The 18812-nt window shown below is 40.5% G+C and overlaps 2 protein-coding genes across 2 annotated transcripts in view; one reads left to right on the top strand and one right to left on the bottom strand.

The window, feature by feature from the left end:
- LOC134747569 (fasciclin-2) overlaps window positions 1-18812 on the bottom strand; it is a 406372-nt gene that overhangs the window by 108896 nt on the left and 278664 nt on the right. The window lies entirely within an intron of this gene.
- Window positions 1-18812, top strand: part of LOC134747594 (pyruvate carboxylase, mitochondrial) — a 35003-nt gene that overhangs the window by 1058 nt on the left and 15133 nt on the right. Inside the window, exons 2-13 of the mRNA XM_063682189.1 lie at window positions 603-754; window positions 1885-2025; window positions 3185-3300; window positions 4542-4636; window positions 5433-5601; window positions 8232-8338; window positions 8646-8770; window positions 9320-9529; window positions 11184-11274; window positions 15539-15674; window positions 16469-16566; window positions 17126-17210. Of these exons, the coding sequence (XP_063538259.1) occupies window positions 603-754; window positions 1885-2025; window positions 3185-3300; window positions 4542-4636; window positions 5433-5601; window positions 8232-8338; window positions 8646-8770; window positions 9320-9529; window positions 11184-11274; window positions 15539-15674; window positions 16469-16566; window positions 17126-17210 (1525 nt within the window). The remainder of the gene's footprint in view (window positions 1-602; window positions 755-1884; window positions 2026-3184; window positions 3301-4541; window positions 4637-5432; window positions 5602-8231; window positions 8339-8645; window positions 8771-9319; window positions 9530-11183; window positions 11275-15538; window positions 15675-16468; window positions 16567-17125; window positions 17211-18812) is intronic.

The following is an 18812-nucleotide window of genomic DNA, read 5'->3' as shown; positions in this document are numbered from 1 at the left end:
TTATTAGACCTTATCTCGTTGTATTAAGGTTCATAAATAGTTAGTTAACTGTGTCTGCGAGGATACTAACTAGTTCTTTCCAGTTAAATGGTTAGATAGAAAAAGTGAAAGTCACATAAGCTCCCTAGCGTATGTGACTCACTTTTTCTATCAATTACATGAAAATCAAAAACTCGCTAAAATCTAAGACGTAAATAATTAACACCCCCCTTATCCTAGTATTTATTTTATAGGTATGCCAATTCGAACACACTGACTCAGAATAATGAATGTCATTAAGTTACAGTGCGCCTATACATGTACGGACAAGTACGAGCAAATTGCACAATAACTGAATAATCCTGAATTCCAATGGGCCTGCCAGTCTAGTCTTTTTTTGTATCCTAGCCACGACTAACAATTAACAAAATACTAGAATAGGATTCGACATCTAGTTCGTTTCTAGTTTTCTATAAAGGGTATCTTTATTGTCAAAACAACGCCCCCGATGGAGCAACACACGATCTCAATATTCTGAATTGTATCCTGCAATGCATTATGTGTTATATTTTCATGTGAAATTCTTAATTACAATTTAATATATATCATCATTCATCTTTCAGAAAGCAAACAAACCGATCGAGTACAAACCAATAAGGAGTGTTTTGGTAGCAAATAGAGGAGAGATTGCCATCAGAGTGTTTCGAGCATGCTCCGAACTCGGCATACGGTCCGTCGCCATCTACAGCGAGCAGGACAAGCTGCAGATGCACAGGTGAGAGAGGGAGACAGTAAATATATGCTTTTCTTAAATAACAGAACACGAAACAAGGTTCTACTTGTGTGTATAAAACCGCTGTACGTCCCGCAATGCTGTATGGGTCAGAATGTTGGGCTACTACCAAACAGCACCTCAACAAACTACACACAACTGAAATGCGGATGCTTCGCTGGTCTGCGGGTGTCACCAGGTTAGACAAAATCCGGAATGAGTTTGTCAGGGGAAGCTTTAAGGTTCTGCCTATCACAGAAAAAGTTAAAGAAAACCGCCTCCGCTGGTACGGCCATATCCAAAGACGGCCAGAGGACCATATGGTAAAGCTAGCCCTAGATTTGCCAACGACGAAACGGGGACCTGGAAGGCCACCCACCACTTGGCTTACGACGGTCGAGAAAGACCTAAAACAATTAGGATTGGACGCCTGCACAGCTCAAGACCGAGCACAGTGGAAGAGAAGGATAAGGAGGGCCGACCCCAAGTAGATGGGAAAAGGTCGCGACAAAAGAAGAAGAAGAAACAAGGTTCTACTTTATCAACCAATGTCGGATGGTGACAGTCTGGTCCAAAATCTCCAAGACAAGCCTAGCATGCTTTGGCATTACTTTGTAGAATGTAGAGGGAGGGCAATAAAGAGTACTCGCTTCAGGCGGGTGTAGTTCCTCGGGACCGTCCAATGAGAGTTGGTCAGGAGTTGTTAGTAACTGTCATTCGGAACTCCGTAAGCGTGATGTAGAAAGTGCTAACGCCATCTGTTACAATCTTGTGGCACGACGTTGTCAGTGACAGAGGAGACGCCATAACTTGTCTCTTTGCATAGGTATGGAGACCTCAGCTGCTTGGCTTTGTACCGTAAACTTGCTCAACATTGCCAGCCGCGCCAAACTTTCTCTGGTTTGACGAAACATTTCTCTACCAAACATAGGTCGTAGCCAAAATGATAATCGGCTATTGATAAACGCCATTCGAAACGTAAAAAAATACCACGTGAAGCTTCACTTTTAAAGCATTATTTAAATTTCGACTGGGTTTTCTATAAACGACTAGCTTGCTAGGTGTCTATCTCATCCCCAATCATTGAAGAAAAGTGACCGAGAAAAATGACAAAAATTGTGTTATTCTTTCAGACAAAAAGCCGACGAGTCATACCTGGTCGGCAAAGGTCTGGCTCCCGTAGAAGCGTACCTTAGCATCCCCGAGATCATCAGAGTAGCTAAAGAGAACAATGTGGACGCTGTTCATCCCGGTTATGGACTGTTGTCAGAAAGGTATGTGGCTTCACAGTTTTTATAACAAAAGCCGACGAGTCATACCTGGTCGGCAAAGGTCTGGCTCCCGTAGAAGCGTACCTGAGCATCCCGCAAATCATCAGGGTAGGTAAAGAGAACAATGTAGACGCTGTACATCCCGGTTATGGACTGTTGTCAGAATGGTATGTGTCTCATAGCTTTTATAAAAGCCGACGAGTCATACCTGATCGGCAAAGGTCTGGCTCCAGTAGAAGCTTATCTCAGCATCCCCGAGATCATCATCGTAGCTAAAGAGAACAATGTGGACGCTGTTCATCCCGGTTATGGACTGTTGTCAGAAGGGTGTGGCTTCACTGTTTTTATAAATCCCTTGTGTGTAAAGCATATTTTATAATCTTTATGTATATTTTACAAAATCTTGACGCGTATCATCAGTTTTATAGCCGCATTAGGGTCCATTTTTACGTATCTTGCACAACTTTGGGCTTCCCCCTTTGTATCCTTAAGACTTAAGAGGAAAGGCCAGCTGAGCCCCTTGTCCGATTTGAAAATTTTAGGTAAATATCTCCGTCGCGCTGACGATGGCGGCTCCTAAAATTAGTGCGATAAGGACAACTACAGCTCAAGCGAAAAATCCTGCGTAAAAATCTCAAAAATCGAGGTTTCTTACTCGACTGTTACCTCCTCCAAAATTTAAACGAATCGTAATGAAATTTTTACTTAAATCTAAATGGTTATGAAATTATCTGTGTCGGACTATTTTGCTTTTTGGGACACCTAATTGATATCAGTTTTGAATACAATGCTTTTCATTGCGGCCTAGGTCAATTAGGCCGTTTTTGCGATGTTTGAAGTGCTCTAGCGCTTAAAAAACAAAAATATCAAAAAAGCAAAAAAGTTCGACACAGATATTGATAATATTAATCTGTGTTGAAAAAACCATTGCTCTAGGGTCAAAAACTACGGAGGAAACAGTTGAGTACGTTTGTATGGATAAATTACCACTGGTCTTGCCTCTTAATTGGCAACAAATGAAACTCGAAATGAATCAATGATCATTCATTTCATATTATCATTTATTTCATTCATTAATTCGAATGTTCAAATGAATGAATGATGAAATAAAATGAAACTCTGTACTGTATAACGTATTGTACGAAGTTGTATATGTTCACAGGTCAGATTTCGCGCAAGCAATCGTTGATGCCGGCATGCGTTTTATCGGGCCGCACCCCTCCGTGGTGCAGAGAATGGGAGACAAGGTGGCCGCCAGGAAAGCTGCCATTGAAGCCAGTACGTGTTTGAATTTGAAATGCTTAAATTAACAGGGTAGACTCGCAACTGATGGTGGTTTGCGTGCGGTTTATCGGGCCGTACCCCCCTTGGTGCCAGGGATCGGAACTGGTTTTTAGCAAAAACTTCGAAATAACCATATATTTCGAATTATTTTATACTCAAAATGCCTCAGTTGTGATTTTAGGTAACGACTTCGTATTATTAGATTGCCCATTTAGAAATGAAATAATTAACAAAGAACGAAAAAATACCGTTTTCGTTCCCATACAAAAAATACCGGTATCCGATCCCTGCTTGGTGCAGCGTATGGAAGACAAGGTGGCTGCCAGGAAAGCCGCCATTAAAGCTAGTACGTATTTGAAATGTTTTCAGTTAATGATAAAAATAAAGAAAAGGAATAGATTTACTGCTATAGTCATTCATGAAAACTATTTTAACGGATTATAAAGCGTATAATAAAACCAAAATACATCCCGACATTTCAAACCCTTTACAGCGTTTGTTGTCAACGCGGACACCACCCTGAGATATGCATTTAATGTGACTCTTAATAGGCTGTCAATACCTAATGCGCGCACACTGTCTATTTATAGCGGAGTAAATGAGATAGCACTGTCGTTGTTACTGGGTCTGGGCAAGGGAATAATAAGAAAACTATTGTAATAAAAAATGTGGAATATTTGCGTAATATTACTCGTTAGCGGTTTAGGTATTAATGTTTTGAAATTGTGATTTTAATTGCAGACCCATAAGTCAAACAAATAAAGACATAGAACCGGTTAATGGTGATTTTAAGACCAATCTTTGCAATTATTTTCTATAGAGCCTATTTCGTTCTATCATGTATCGAATACGGCCACGGTCTTTGAAATATAATGAATATTAACACATTATTTTTTGCTTTACTAAAACAAAGAGTTTTCTTAAAAACTGCTTTAGTCTTTAGTAACATCGATTTCAAGAACATTGGGTGTTGACAGCCCCTTAACAATTTCTAAAATGCGGGGCCTAAATATATCTGCTTTTTTTGTTACCTAATGTAAATGAAATAAAACTATGAAAACGGATTATATCGCGTATATTGAATTTATAATACATCCCGACGTTTCGAACCCTTTACAGCGTTCGTGGTCAACGGGTGGCTCACCCACCCGTCAATCCGTGTTCATAGTTTTATTTCATGAGTAACTATCGCGGTAACTGAAGACAATATTACCTGTAATGTTTATATATTCCAGAGGTCCCCATCGTACCGGGCACGGACGGTCCTATTACAAACAAAGAAGACGCCGTGGACTTCTGCAAGAAACATGGTCTTCCAGTCATCTTCAAGGTATTGTGTAATTCGACATTTAGAGACTGGATACACGCAGCGCACGAAGGGTTTCGTACCATTACGGAAAAAAACAGCAAAAAAAAACACGTTTGTTATATGGGAGCCCCATTTAAATATTTATATTATTCTGTTTTTAGTATTTGTTGTTATAGCGGCTACAGAAATAAATCATCTGTGAAAATTTCAACTGTCTAGCTATCACGGTTCATGAGATACAGCCTGGTGACAGACAGACAGACGGACAGCGGAGTCTTAGTAATAGGGTCCCGCGTTTTTACCCTTTGAGTACGGAACCCTAAAAAGTATCTAATATTTCATCGATTCCATATTTGTATTTTTTTTTGTAATTTTGGTTATATTTATTGCTTGTAAAAATTTACATGTAAAAGTGTCCCTGTGGCCTATTTGCTGAATAAATGTTTGATGTATTCAATTATTTTCTGCAAGATACAATGCATTTTAATATTATAGTCATATAGTTGACAATGACGCCCTATAGAATCTCGTGAAAGTCTCCACTCACCACTAAAAGTACTCTTAAAAAAAGGGTTTTAAACGCAGAGTTTTGTAAAATTTGCGAGCCTTTTCAACTAAAGACTCATTTAGACGCTGCTAAAAGTCAAATGCAAGTTTCGTTGCATTGCCTTCTGACGTACAGTACTACTGATTCAAGATATCGACTAAACATCTCTTTGTGAAAAACACTTTCGCATGCGGGTTCTCGCACCGTGTAAATGAGCTGTTAAACTCATAAAAACCGAGTCCTACAACATCTAACATTTTCCTCTTGCAGGCAGCGTACGGCGGTGGCGGTCGCGGTATGCGAGTAGTACGGGACATGTCCGAAGTAGAATCAGCCTTTGAGCGTGCTTCCTCAGAAGCGTTGGGCGCCTTCGGCAACGGATCCATGTTCATTGAGCGCTTCATAGAAAGGCCGAGGCATATTGAGGTCCAACTGCTTGGTAAGTACCTCTTGCTATGTTATATAAGTCAGCCCATGGAATCCGAGTAGTACGTGACATGGCTGAAGTGGAGTCAGCTTTCAAGTGTGCTTCCTCACAAGCGCTGGGCGCCTTTGGTAACGGGTTCACGTTCCTTCTTCAGGAGCGCTGGACGCCTTTGGCAACGGGTCCACGTTCCTTCCTCAGAACCGCTGGGCGCCTTTGGCAACGGGTCCATGTTTCTTCCTCAGAAGCGCTGGACGCCTTTGGCAACGGGTCCATGTTCCTTCCTCAGAAGCGCTGGGCGCCTTTGGCAACGGGTCCATGTTTCTTCCTCAGAAGCGCTGGACGCCTTTGGCAAAGGGTCCATGTTCCTTCCTCAGAAGCGCTGGGCGCCTTTGACAACGGGTCATTGTTCCTTCCTCAGAAGCGCTGGGCGCCTTTGGCAACGGGTCCATGTTCCTTCCTCAGAAGCGCTGGGCGCCTTTGGCAACGGGTCATTGTTCCTTCCTCAGAAGCGCTGGGCGCCTTTGGCAACGGGTCCATGTTCCTTCCTCAGAAGCGCTGGGCGCCTTTGGCAACGGGTCATTGTTCCTTCCTCAGAAGCGCTGGGCGCCTTTGGCAACGGGTCATTGTTCCTTCCTCAGAAGCGCTGGGCGCCTTTGGCAACGGATCCATGTTCTTTCCTCAGAAGCGCTGGGCGCCTTTGGCAACGGGTCCATGTTCCTTCCTCAGAAGCGCTGGGCGCCTTTGGCAACGGGTCCAGTTCATTGAGCGCTTCATAGAAAGACCTAGGCATATTAAGGTCCAACTGCTTGGTAATTAGATTTCTCATTGACAGAACTAGCGCAAAACGCGACCTATTATGTCTCCATTTCGTCTTGGCTAAAAGTTCTTTCTGTATGTCGGTTTCTGTTCTTCTCTACGGGTCGCCTTTTTCGAGAAATCTTGTTAGCAGGATCGATAATTGTATGGATTATTTGTCGATAAGGTTTTTTGGATTAAAAAAACCTGAGCCACTTGTAATTTCTCCTTCATTCATTCACTTTGGTAAATTGACCTAATACCATGTTTTAGAGAAAATTACCCATTATGAATCGATATGACACTGGTTCATTTCATTGTCAATGATATTAATTAAAAAGTAATTACTTATATGCAATTGGAAAACATATCCATTAAGTATAATGACACAACAGACGAGCCCCCGATACTTATCGTTCATACAATAAAATGATAATTGTTTTGTTATCAGAAAAAGGACCTTATTGTCAGAGGCGCTCGCGTCGTTATCATTTATCAACGAGACGTTAATACAAAATGTGACTCCTAAAGATACAAGTGGCATTGAGTATGAACTCCCTTTTGCCTGTTAATAGCATATTTAATATCTTAGCGGACCTAGCATATTGTTTATTCACTGTTACACTTTGCATAAATAACATAAACACTTTTGAGAACTCATAAAATTTGATGCCTTGTTGTCGTACAATAAAGTTCACATTTGGTTACTTAGTCCGTTTTAAATTCATAATATATTTGTGTATGACATTATTGTTTGCATTGATTTTTTTTTTAAAGTAATTTTTGTACTTTGGATTCCATTATTGTATTACTTGCACGATGTTTGTAGATATATCTATATGTGGCTTTAGCAACATTATTTGATTTGTGATTGGAAAAATGATACGTCTATGAAATGATACACTCGTTCCCAGCGGGGGTAGCATGGTTCCATTTTTATCGCCTATCACTATGCCTGTCACTTTCGCACTTACATACTTATTAGAACGTGACAGGCATGGTGACAAGTGTTAAAAATGCGACCTTGCTACGGCCGCAGGATAGTCTTACAGTAAATTCACATTGAATACACCAATGAAATGATCGCGTTATGATATCCATATTATACTTATAATGAATGAACCTACTCATTTGTATTATTACAATATATTTCTTCTCTTTCAAACTTCAGTTTATTTACTGTAGTTCTGGTCTGGATACGATTAAATTTGAACTATGGCTTCGTTATAGGTAGAGTAAATTAGCAAACAGCGCATACAAACACAATTTTATTCTAGAATTTGCTCGTCAGTTCGTCTTTTTAGATGAGAATAGATCTTTGTGATGCTGTAATACAATGCGTGAAAGTAATATATGTATTTAAAAAAACCGGATAAGGGCGAGTCGGACTCGCCCACCGAGGGTTCCGTACTTTTTAGTATTTGTTGTTATAGCGGCAGAAATACATCTGTGAAAATTTCAACTGTCTAGCTATCACGGTTCATTAGATACAGCCTGGTGACAGACAGACGGACGGACAGTGGAGTCTTAGTAATAGGGTCCCATTTTTACCCCTTGGGTACGGAACCCTAAAAAGTACTTTACAGTACATATGGTGCTACTTTTTCGCACTAGTGCGGGAATGAGCACTTTTCGTGCATATGTCGAAAGTTTAAAGGGCCATATGTACTGTAAAACGTTGTACGATACACGTGCGAAAAGGTAATTCGCAACTCGTGTCGATTTAAAACACTCCCTGCGGTCGTGTTTTAATTTATCGCCACTCGTTTCGAATTTCCTCTTTTCCGCACTTGTATCGTAAATAACTATTTGATTGCTTGTTACTAATGTCATGTTTTGTATTTCAGGTGACAAGGCTGGCAACGTGGTACACTTGTATGAGCGCGACTGCTCGGTGCAGCGCCGGCACCAGAAGGTCGTCGAGGTGGCCCCTGCGCCCGGTCTTGACCCTGAGGTACAAAATGTTTACAAAACATTTACATACTCTTCTTTGAAATACTAGAAGTATAACACTTTAAACTCTCGCGTTTTGAACACATATTTAATTAAATAAGGCAGTACCCGTTCGTATAATTATACGAACGGGTCTACCGCGATTTAATTTCATTTTTTTTACCTTAAATTCCGACGTTTCAGCTGAGTTGCACCAGCTGTGGTCACGGAAAGACCCTCCGGAGTCTTTAAATTAAATTGCGATAGACCCGTTCGTATAATTAAATATGTACTAGAAGTATTTTGAAATGTTAAAATACTTTTTATAGGTTCGCAAAAAGATGACCGACTGCGCTGTTCACCTGGCCAAGCATGTGGGCTACGAAAACGCCGGAACTGTGGAGTTCCTCCTGGACAGCAAAGGCAACTTCTACTTCATCGAGGTCAACGCTAGGTCAGTTTTGTCCCCTGTAATGTTCTGTTACCACAGTAAATCATACGATGTAATGTATTTCCAACGGCTCGCCAACACAAACATCACTTGACACGACTGCTCTGCTCGCGGTCTGTTATCGACTGACTCCTAACCTAACTGTCAGTGACGTCACTATGACGTAAGCGCTCGAGACGACACACTACATCTTAGGCCCTGTCTTCACTTTCCATCAGGTGTGACTAGGGCCAATCGCCGATCAGTTTATAATAAATAAAAAATAAAAATAAAATCCCCTATTCATTGTGTCGTGATATTTTAAATTTAAAATTTTCATCTCCATGTTTTTACATGTGTGTGAGAGCTACTCTACATCTTTCAGTCCATTGGCCAAAAGATACAAGAATCACTACATCTTATAAAACAAAGTCCTCCGCCGCGTCTGTCTGTTTGTATGTATAAAGGGTTTTAAAACTCAAATATTAATTATTGATTGAGCTTGCAGTGTGACTAATCTTATTTGTGTAAGATTTTCGTATAATTTTTTTATATTATTATTGTATACCTCAGGTTACAAGTGGAACACACAATCACAGAAGAAGTCACAAGCATCGATTTAGTCCAATCCCAAATCAGAGTTGCCGAAGGCATGACCCTACCAGAACTGGGTCTGACACAAGACAAGATCAAGACGCAAGGATTCGCTATTCAATGCAGAGTCACTACTGAAGACCCAGCCAATAACTTCCAACCCAGCACTGGAAGACTTGAAGTATTCAGGTAAGCTTATAGTTAAGTGTCTTGGGTGGTACTACCAGAACTGGACAACATCAAAACACAAGGATTTGCTATTCAATGAAGGGTAACCACTGAAGACCCGGCGAATAACTTCCAACCCAGCACTGGAAGACTTGAAGTATTCAGGCAAGCTTGTGTCTTGGGTGGTACTACCAGAACTGGATCTGACTCAAGACAACATCAAAACACAAGGATTTGCTATTCAATGCAGTGACCACTGAAAACCCGGCGACTAACTTCCAACCCAGCACTGGAAGACTTGAAGTATTCAGGCAAGCTTGTGTCTTGGGTGGTACTACCAGAACTGGATCTGACTCAAGACAACATCAAAACACAAGGATTTGCTATTCAATGCAGAGTGACCACTGAAAACCCGGCGACTAACTTCCAACCCAACACTGGAAGACTTGAAGTATTCAGGTAAGTAGGTACCGTACAGAACCCCTGGGGAAAAAACTGCGAACCAAAGACGGACCTAAAGTCGGTCTTCATACTGGCGCCCTATGATTTATTATAACTCAAGATGGCGTTATAGGCGTTTCAAAATTGAAGCGCTTACCTTGTGACAAATTGTACAAGTTGCCTTTAGTCGCACCTGGGCAAGCGGGAAATGTGCACGTGCTTACGAGCTCCCGCTCACCGAAAGAGAAAGAGACAGCTCATGTTTAATAACGAGTATGACAAAGATGAATGGAATGCGAAAATTAATCAAAAATAACACATTTCTTTGTAGGTATAGAAATAAATATGGAAGTATTTGTTGTGTTCCTTAAGTATGAGTATAACCTATCTATAGTTATATGATTAATAATATCATTGCTGGCGCCACAATCATTAACTGCGAAACAAAGAGCGATGATCAGGTTAATCTGCGGCAAAAGTGCGTTATTCCCAACGATATTATTATAAATAAATAAATAAACAGTTAAATTTAGAGGGACTTAGCTTTTTCATTGTATGTTGTTGGATTTTTAGTGCACTACGCATTAAATTCTACTTAACTATTGCTTTGCGTAGTCGCAATCATAGACGGTGACATATCAGAGCGCGTGTTAAAACGTATCTGTACACCTGCCTCAACAATAGAGGCGAGTTCGTAATTAAATAGGGATGTTGACTATTTTTTTGAACTGTTTTCATTTTATAGATACACACGTAATTATTGCAAAAAATATATTTTTTTGATTCAGATTTATTTATTTCAGGATAAAAATTACACTATAAATTTACTTATTTACTATTTATTTTTATTCATTAATTTTTAATAAAAAATCGACGTTAATTAGTGTTGAACGCGCAAAAACGCTCCAAGCTGTCACGTGATCTGGATGACGTAACGAGGTGATAAACAAACGATTGTCTTGTCTGTGCGTGTTTCTCACTCCGTGACGTCACGCGCTCCGATTTGCGTTGGCAGTCACGTGATGCTGGGCATTATTTTAAATACTTTTATTATTTTTAATTAATTTATTACCCATATTTATATTTACAAAATATGATTTTCAGCATTCTAATATTACCTGCTATGGTAAAAACATAAAATTTTATATATTCACGATTCATGTCAACATCCCTATTATTGCCTCGAATACATCTTGTTTTGTTTTTTCTTGTACAACATATTATTTTGTTGCAGGTCTGGAGAAGGTATGGGTATCCGTCTCGATTCGGCGGCCACTTACGCTGGAGGCATCGTCTCACCATATTACGACTCCCTGCTTGTTAAAGTAAGAAAACACAATTTAGGTTAATCTGAAGTATAAGATCCAGATGTTAATAATAATTATGCATCGCCACTTGACACTTTACTACGTGTACGGTACGACTGTACTCATTTCAATGAAAAAAACCGGCCAAGTGCGAGTCGGACTCGCCCACCGAGGGTTCCGTACCCAAAGGGTAAAAACGGGACCCTATTACTAAGACTTCGCTGTCCGTCTGTCACCAGGCTGTATCTCGTGATCTGTGATAGCTGAAATTTTCACAGAAGATGTATTTCGGTTGCCGCTTATAACAACAAATACTAAAAACAGAATAAAATAGAGATTTAAGTGGGGCTCCCATACAACAAACGTGATTTTTGACCGAAGTTAAGAGCCCGGTTACGATTTTAGTCGCAAAAATGTAAAGTTGATAGATTTCTTCTGTGAAATTGTACACCTTTTGTTACCTAATTGAAATAACAGGTACTGGTTTCTATTAGCAAGACTTCTTATCTCTAGGTTTATCAGATCATTTTTTTGAAAAAAGGCTTACTAAATTAGTAATGAATTTTTTTCTGATGGACGTTTAGGTAAACGCGTGTAAAGCACTGACTTTGATGCTCTTATTTGTAAATTTCGTAAAGTTTGGACTGCTAAAAATGGTAAATTTGTATTACACATATTCTGTACTCTAGGTTTATCAGATTACATTGTTGTTATATGACTTAAAGTTCGAGGAAATGAAAGTTAAACGAATTCAATTTTCTCCAGAAATGACCTCAAAACAAGTGACAATTTCTCCGAAAATCTACTTATTTTCGACGTAGATTGCATACTCAAATAATCTGCAATGTTTACTTAAACTGTTGCTGTACTTAATTTTATTTCAATTGCAACTTTTATTTTCTGACGATTTTTTAAAAACTTCCCCTTTTACTGCTATAACATCGGTGACACGCGCCCGCGGCCTCAGTCCCGCGCGGGAGCTGGTAGAGGCAGGACGTTTGTTGATCGGCTCCGCACGTTGCATCGACGACGACGAAGTTATTTATCATTGTGTGCGTCGCTCGCCGTGTAAAAAGTTATATTTGTTTGCGTGTTTGGCTGTACTGTGTGCGTGTAAACTGCGACCAGAAACTTTAATCCTTGGGTTGTAAGTACTTGTTTATTAACCGCCTTCAAAAAAAGGAGGTTCTCAGTTTGACCCGTATGTTTGTAGGTATATGTATGTATATGTATGTATGTATGTATGTTTGTTCGCGATTATCTCGCATTTGGCTGAACCGATTTTGATGCGGTTTTTAGAAAAGTGTTTGTTACATTCTGGAGAAGGTTTTAGTATACATAGAGCTCGGCTGATGCTGAACCCTGGCTGTACCTAGTGGAACGCAGGTTTTGTGCAACATAGGCACACGCTGTTTTGGTCTGTCTTGATGAGCAATTAGGAGAGCAGTACCCAAGATGGAGCTGATGCTGAACCCGGGCTGTACCTAGTGGAAATCAGGTTTCGTGCAACATAGGCACACGCTGTTTTGGTCTTCCGACACGTCTTGATGAGCACTTGGGAGAGCAGTACCCAAGATAGAGCTGATGCTGAACCCTGGCTGTACCTAATGGAACGCAGGTTTGGTGCAACATAGGCACACGCTGTTTTGGTCTTCCGACACGTCTTGATGAGCAATTAGGAGAGCAGTACCCAAGATGGAGCTGATGCTGAACCCTGGCTGTACCTAGTGGAAATCAGGTTTCGTGCAACATAGGCACACGCTGTTTTGGTTATTCGGCACGTCTTGATGAGCAATTAGGAGAGCAGTACCCAAGATGGAGCTGATGCTGAACCCTGGCTGTACCTAGTGGAACGCAGGTTTGGTGCAACATAGGCACACGCTGTTTTGGTCTTCCGACACGTCTTGATGAGCAATTAGGAGAGCAGTACCCAAGATGGAGCTGATGCTGAACCCTGGCTGTACCTAGTGGAACGCAGGTTTGGTGCAACATAGGCACACGCTGTTTTGGTCTTCCGACACGTCTTGATGAGCAATTAGGAGAGCAGTACCCAAGATGGAGCTGATGCTGAACCCTGGCTGTACCTAGTGGAACTCAGGTTTCGTGCAACATAGGCACACGCTGTTTTGGTTTTCCGACACGTCTTGATGAGCAATTAGGAGAGCAGTACCCAAGATGGAGCTGATGCTGAACCCTGGCTGTACCTAGTGGAACTCAGGTTTCGTGCAACATAGGCACACGCTGTTTTGGTCCTCCGACACGTCTTGATGAACACTTGGGAGAGCAGTACCCAAGATAGAGCTGATGATGAACCCTGGCTGTACTTAGTGGAACTCAGGTTCATTTATTGTTATCAGAACTTCCACCCCCTTTTAACCCCCAGTACCTACTGCATGTTAAACGTGTGGTAGCTCTGGTCAGGTGCTTGCTTCATCTGGCAGCCCTCCAGGTGTTCCAGGTCTTGAAGAACTTAACCTGCCTACAGCATACTCTACCAACTTCAGATTAAAAGAGTTTTACCCCTGACCCTTTGCACTCAGCAGCACTCCAGGTGTTTCAGATCTGGAGCTTTCCCCATCATACACTACCAGCGGCACGTTGAGCGAGTGTTACCCGTTACCCCTGACCCTTTGTACCCAGCAGCACTCCAGGTGTTCCAGGTCTGGAGCTTTCCCTATCATACACTACCAGCAGCACGTTGAGCGTGTGTTACCCCTGACTCTTTGCACCCAGAAGCATTCCAGGTGTTCCAGGTCTTGAGCTGTATCCATCGTACACTACACACTACCAGCGGTATGTTGAGCGAGTGTTACCCCTGACCCTTTGCACCCAGCAGCACTTCAGGTGTTCCAGGTCTTGAGTTTTCCCCATCATACTCTACCAGCGGCACGTTGAGCGAGTGTTACCCCTGACCCTTTGCACCCAGAAGCACTCCAGGTGTTCCAGGTCTTGAGCAGTATTCATCGTACAACCAACAACACGTTGAGCGAGTGTTAGAAGAGTGGAGAAGAGAAGAGGATGACTTTGGAAATAAAAATTATTATACACCCTTCCCAACGATTAAGACTATCTCCATAATATCAAATTCCATCCAAATCGGTTTTATTGGAGCCCATACAAATTTCCATTACCCCCCCCCCCCCGTTTCTGGGGTAAAACCTATCCTATGTCCTTCCCCAGGACTCAAACTATGTCCATACCTCATTTCATCTTAATCGGTTCAGCGTTTATTGATTCCCCATACAAATTTCCACCCCCTTAAAGGGTGAGTTCTTGAATAAAAAGTATTCTATGTCCTTCCCCGGGATTCAAACTATCTGTATACCAAATTTCAACAAAAGGCTAGTTTCCCCTCTGGGTTGGAACGTTGGAAAGTCAGATGGCAGTCGCTTTCGTAAAAACTAGTGCCTACGCCAATTCTTGGGATTAGTTGCCAAGCGGACCCCAGCAGACTTCTATGAGCCGTGGCAAAAAGGCTGGGATAACGCGAGTAAGATGATTATATATATATATATATATATATATATATATATATAAGATATTGCCTTAGTGCAAATCATTATCATCATGCTATATAATTTGTATGTATTATATGAATACATAGGTAAATTGTTAACAGTAATAAACGATTATATCAAATTTACCGAAAGTTTTATTTTAACCTAATTAAAGTTATAAAGTGACGCATAATGTTGCGAAAGTATCAATATTGTTTAGGCGGTCGCGTTATTTCAAGCAGCGGCCGGCGTTCGGTTACTGTGTAAAAGTCGTATCTTCGCGCGTTTTCAAATCGACTACGGGCTCTTAAGCAACGTCGGGCGGGGTCAGTACTTGGATGGGTGACCATTTTTATAGACAATGGTACGGAACCCTTCGTGTGCGAGTCCGACTCGCACTTGGCCGGTTTTTAGTATTTGTTGTTATAGCGGCAACAGAAATACACCATCTGTGAAAATTTCAACTGTCTAGCTATCACGGTTTATGAGATACAGCCTGGTGACAGACAGACGGACAGAACAGACAGACGGACAGCGGAGTCTTAGTAATGGGATCCCGTTTTTACCCTTTGGGTACGGAACCCTTAAAAGGAAATTCTAGTTGTAAACGGGCTGTTCTAGTACAAAACGCTTTAGGATGCAACTGAGTTTTGCGGCTTGTGGCGTAGTATTTTGTAAGAAAAAGAGTCGTATTCTGTTTGTTAGTTGTCTATGGTCGCCATAGACACATTTTTTTTCATGTCAAAATGCTAGATTTCTTATTGTAAATCAATGTGTTCTTCAAGGTAATCTCCCACGCTAACGACTTACCAGCTTCAGCCGCTAAGATGACGCGCGCTCTCAGAGAGTTCCGTATCCGCGGTGTCAAGACCAACATTCCTTTCTTGCTCAATGTAGTCGGCAACCAGAAGTTCCTCTCCGGTAAGTTTACTAAGTTTAGTCCAGTATTAACTTGTGTGTTCTAAGATCCTTAATTAAGGAATCTATACCCCCATTGGGTAATATAATATCCCACGCCAACGACCTACCAGCCTCAGCCGCTGAGATGACGCGCGCCATGAGAGAATTCGGTATCCGCGTTGTCAAGACAACATTCCTTTCTTGCTCATTGTAGTCGGCAACCAGAAGTTCCTTTCCGGTCTGTAACGAACGAAACGCAACTGTCACTGTCGCACGAATATGGAAGTGATAGAGAAACAGGCTTCGTTATCGCAGTGCGAACGATTGTCACATTGGCTAGGCACCAAGGTATGGGTGTAGCTGGTGTAAGATCCATTAATAAATGTAGTATATCATCGGCTGTTGTTTGAATTTGACAAATAGTAAATTGACTGTTATGTACAGTCGCCATCATATATATCGAAGCGGCCAAGTCGCTCACAAATATCTGAACACGCCTCTATCGTCAAGGCATTAGAGTCGTGTTCAGATATTTTTGAGCACCTCGGCCGCTCCGATATATCTGATGGCGACTGTACTCCGGACGTTAAGAAAACATAAAATGGGTGGGGGTAATGACTATTCGTCCATGACACGTGTACATTTTTGATAAAGTCACGTTTAACTCAAATGTCCCTGACTCGATATCGGATCAGTAAAGAGCCTCAAAAATTAACTCTCATGATCGTTTTAGCTGATATTGAGCATGGAATTATTTTTTTGAAAGAATTAATCTTTCTGGTATATTTTTGTTAGAATTTACTCTTATTTCTCAGGCGCCCTGGACACGTACTTCATCGACGAAAATCCTCAGCTCTTCATGTTTAAAACTTCGAAGAACCGTGCTCAGAAACTGCTCAATTATCTCGGACAGGTACCTATATATACTTATACTAAAAATAATGGTTACTTTTACTAGTTTTTTTAGGTAACGATACAAGTAACTATGTATTTTATTGAATATGTACCTATAATAGCATTCAATAAGGGAATTATGTAAAAAACGAAAACTATAAAACTAAACTAAAAAAAATACAATTCTAAAAACGTTTCTTTAGGTGTACACATGACCTTAGGTTGTTAAAACATTTTTCTTAAATAAGTAAATAACAAACAAGTGAAGAAATACTATCATCTTTTTTGATATTAATTAGCTATAAAAATAACATAGGTCGAGTCTCGTTTGTTTGTTTACTTATATGAAATATTTATTATTTCAAAATATAATCTTTTATTACGCAAATAATTGACCTACAACAGGCGTGACTCACTCCGTGATTTCGTCGCGCCGCTACAAGTATAATTGCCGCGCACCGCTACGGAACAGACGCCTGTTCGCGCATGCGCCACCTAGCGGTCATATCTGTCGTAATAGACGCGTTTATTAGAGTGAATTTTCTGTACCTACTACTATTATTTATTCTGTGGTACAGGTGCTTGTGAACGGCCCAGCTACGCCACTGGCAACCTCCATTCCTCCCGCGGACATCACGCCATACATTCCCCCAGTTCCTTTAGGTAAGTCATCATATATGATTATACTCTTAAACTTGCCAGCCAAAACAAAATTGAGGTTATACTTATATCTCGTGAGTGACTTGGCCTGATTCGAACTTCAAAAGTGAAGTTTCTTCAAACAAAAACGTCACTTGACACTGACATGTCCGATCCATATCGTATCTTTAGCAAATTTTTGGCGTATCTTAAAGTTCGTATCAGGGTGAATCAACTTTTAGAACACTTAATTTCGTGTCCCTAGACTAACTAATCAGATTTTGTCTGATCAAGTTGTTAATTTTAATGTGTTAAATTAATACTTCAGGATCTAATGATGCCCGTGTAAACAATAAAGTAAAAAAATCAACATGGTTTTTGAAAAATCGATTTTTCTTTGCTAGGGAGTCTAAAACACGAAATCAGTGTTCCAAAAGTTGATTCACCGATCAGCGGTGGCAACATGGTTGCATTTTTATCACTTGTCAATATGCCTGTCACGTTCGCACTTACATACTTGTTAGAAAGTGACAGGCATGGTGATAAGCGATAAAAATGCTACCGTGCTCAGCCCGCAGGCCGCTAGTTTCACCTTACTTACCGTAAAATTTGCCTACCCAGCTCCCCACAGGGTAATTGTGCTCTAACAGTTATTATGTATGAAAACTATATCACAACCTCATGTAAGTGTTACCCAATTATTGTAGTGATGGTCTTTGAATCGGCATACATATCAACATTACCGCAATAACAAGTTTTAAAATTAAGTATCGAATATTGAAGCACAGGAAGCAGATTTTACTGTATACGTTTTTACCTTACTTATATACACATACCTACTAGAATTCATAATTCACCTCGATTTTTTTTATATTAATTCGAAATTAACCGAATGTCTATTACGAAAGAAAAACTGTTTTTCATTCAGTTGACTGTTGAGAAGTTGCATGGATAAAAATATAAAGATTTGTTGGTTTCTTGCAGCCCAACCTTGGTGTGGTAGGTAATATATTTAAATCCCGGTTATCGCTTTCCGTTGGGGTTTAACTCATTTTTATTTATCACCCTACACACACTTAGGGTTACCAGCAGGGCTCGGAACCGATTTTTTTATAAACCCGAAATAACTCAATATTTTTGAAAGAAAGGAAGAAAGAAAATACATTTATTTAACGCCACAACATAACACATAAAAAAGAAAGGAATGCAGACATAAAAAAAAACATTTAGACGCTAAATAGGATCCCCACTCAGCATAATGCCGCGGTAAACCGTGGCGCTGGTTTTCTGTGGGGACCTGACTTAATCTAAATTTAATGGCAACACGTACGCCAACGACACACAAATAAAATTAACATTGACATTTTTTGATTATTTTATGCTCTTTACGTAGGACTGAATCATGTATTTAATAATAAACCAAAGAACGAAAAAAAAAACGTAATAATACCGGTATTTTTTTGTATGAAAAAAAAACCGGTTCCGAGCCGAGCCTTGGTTACCAGTACGGATATGATGGTCGTTTTTGTCTACGTGACAGCGTGATAAAATGGTGTCCGTCACTTTCTATCCCGTGGAGTTAAAAAGTGACAGTTATTTTGTCACGTGGATAAAGCGATCCATAAT

Source organism: Cydia strobilella, chromosome 15 (assembly GCF_947568885.1).
Source record: "Cydia strobilella chromosome 15, ilCydStro3.1, whole genome shotgun sequence".
Classification (NCBI taxonomy): domain Eukaryota; kingdom Metazoa; phylum Arthropoda; class Insecta; order Lepidoptera; family Tortricidae; genus Cydia; species Cydia strobilella.
This window is presented reverse-complemented; position numbering and strand designations above follow the sequence as displayed.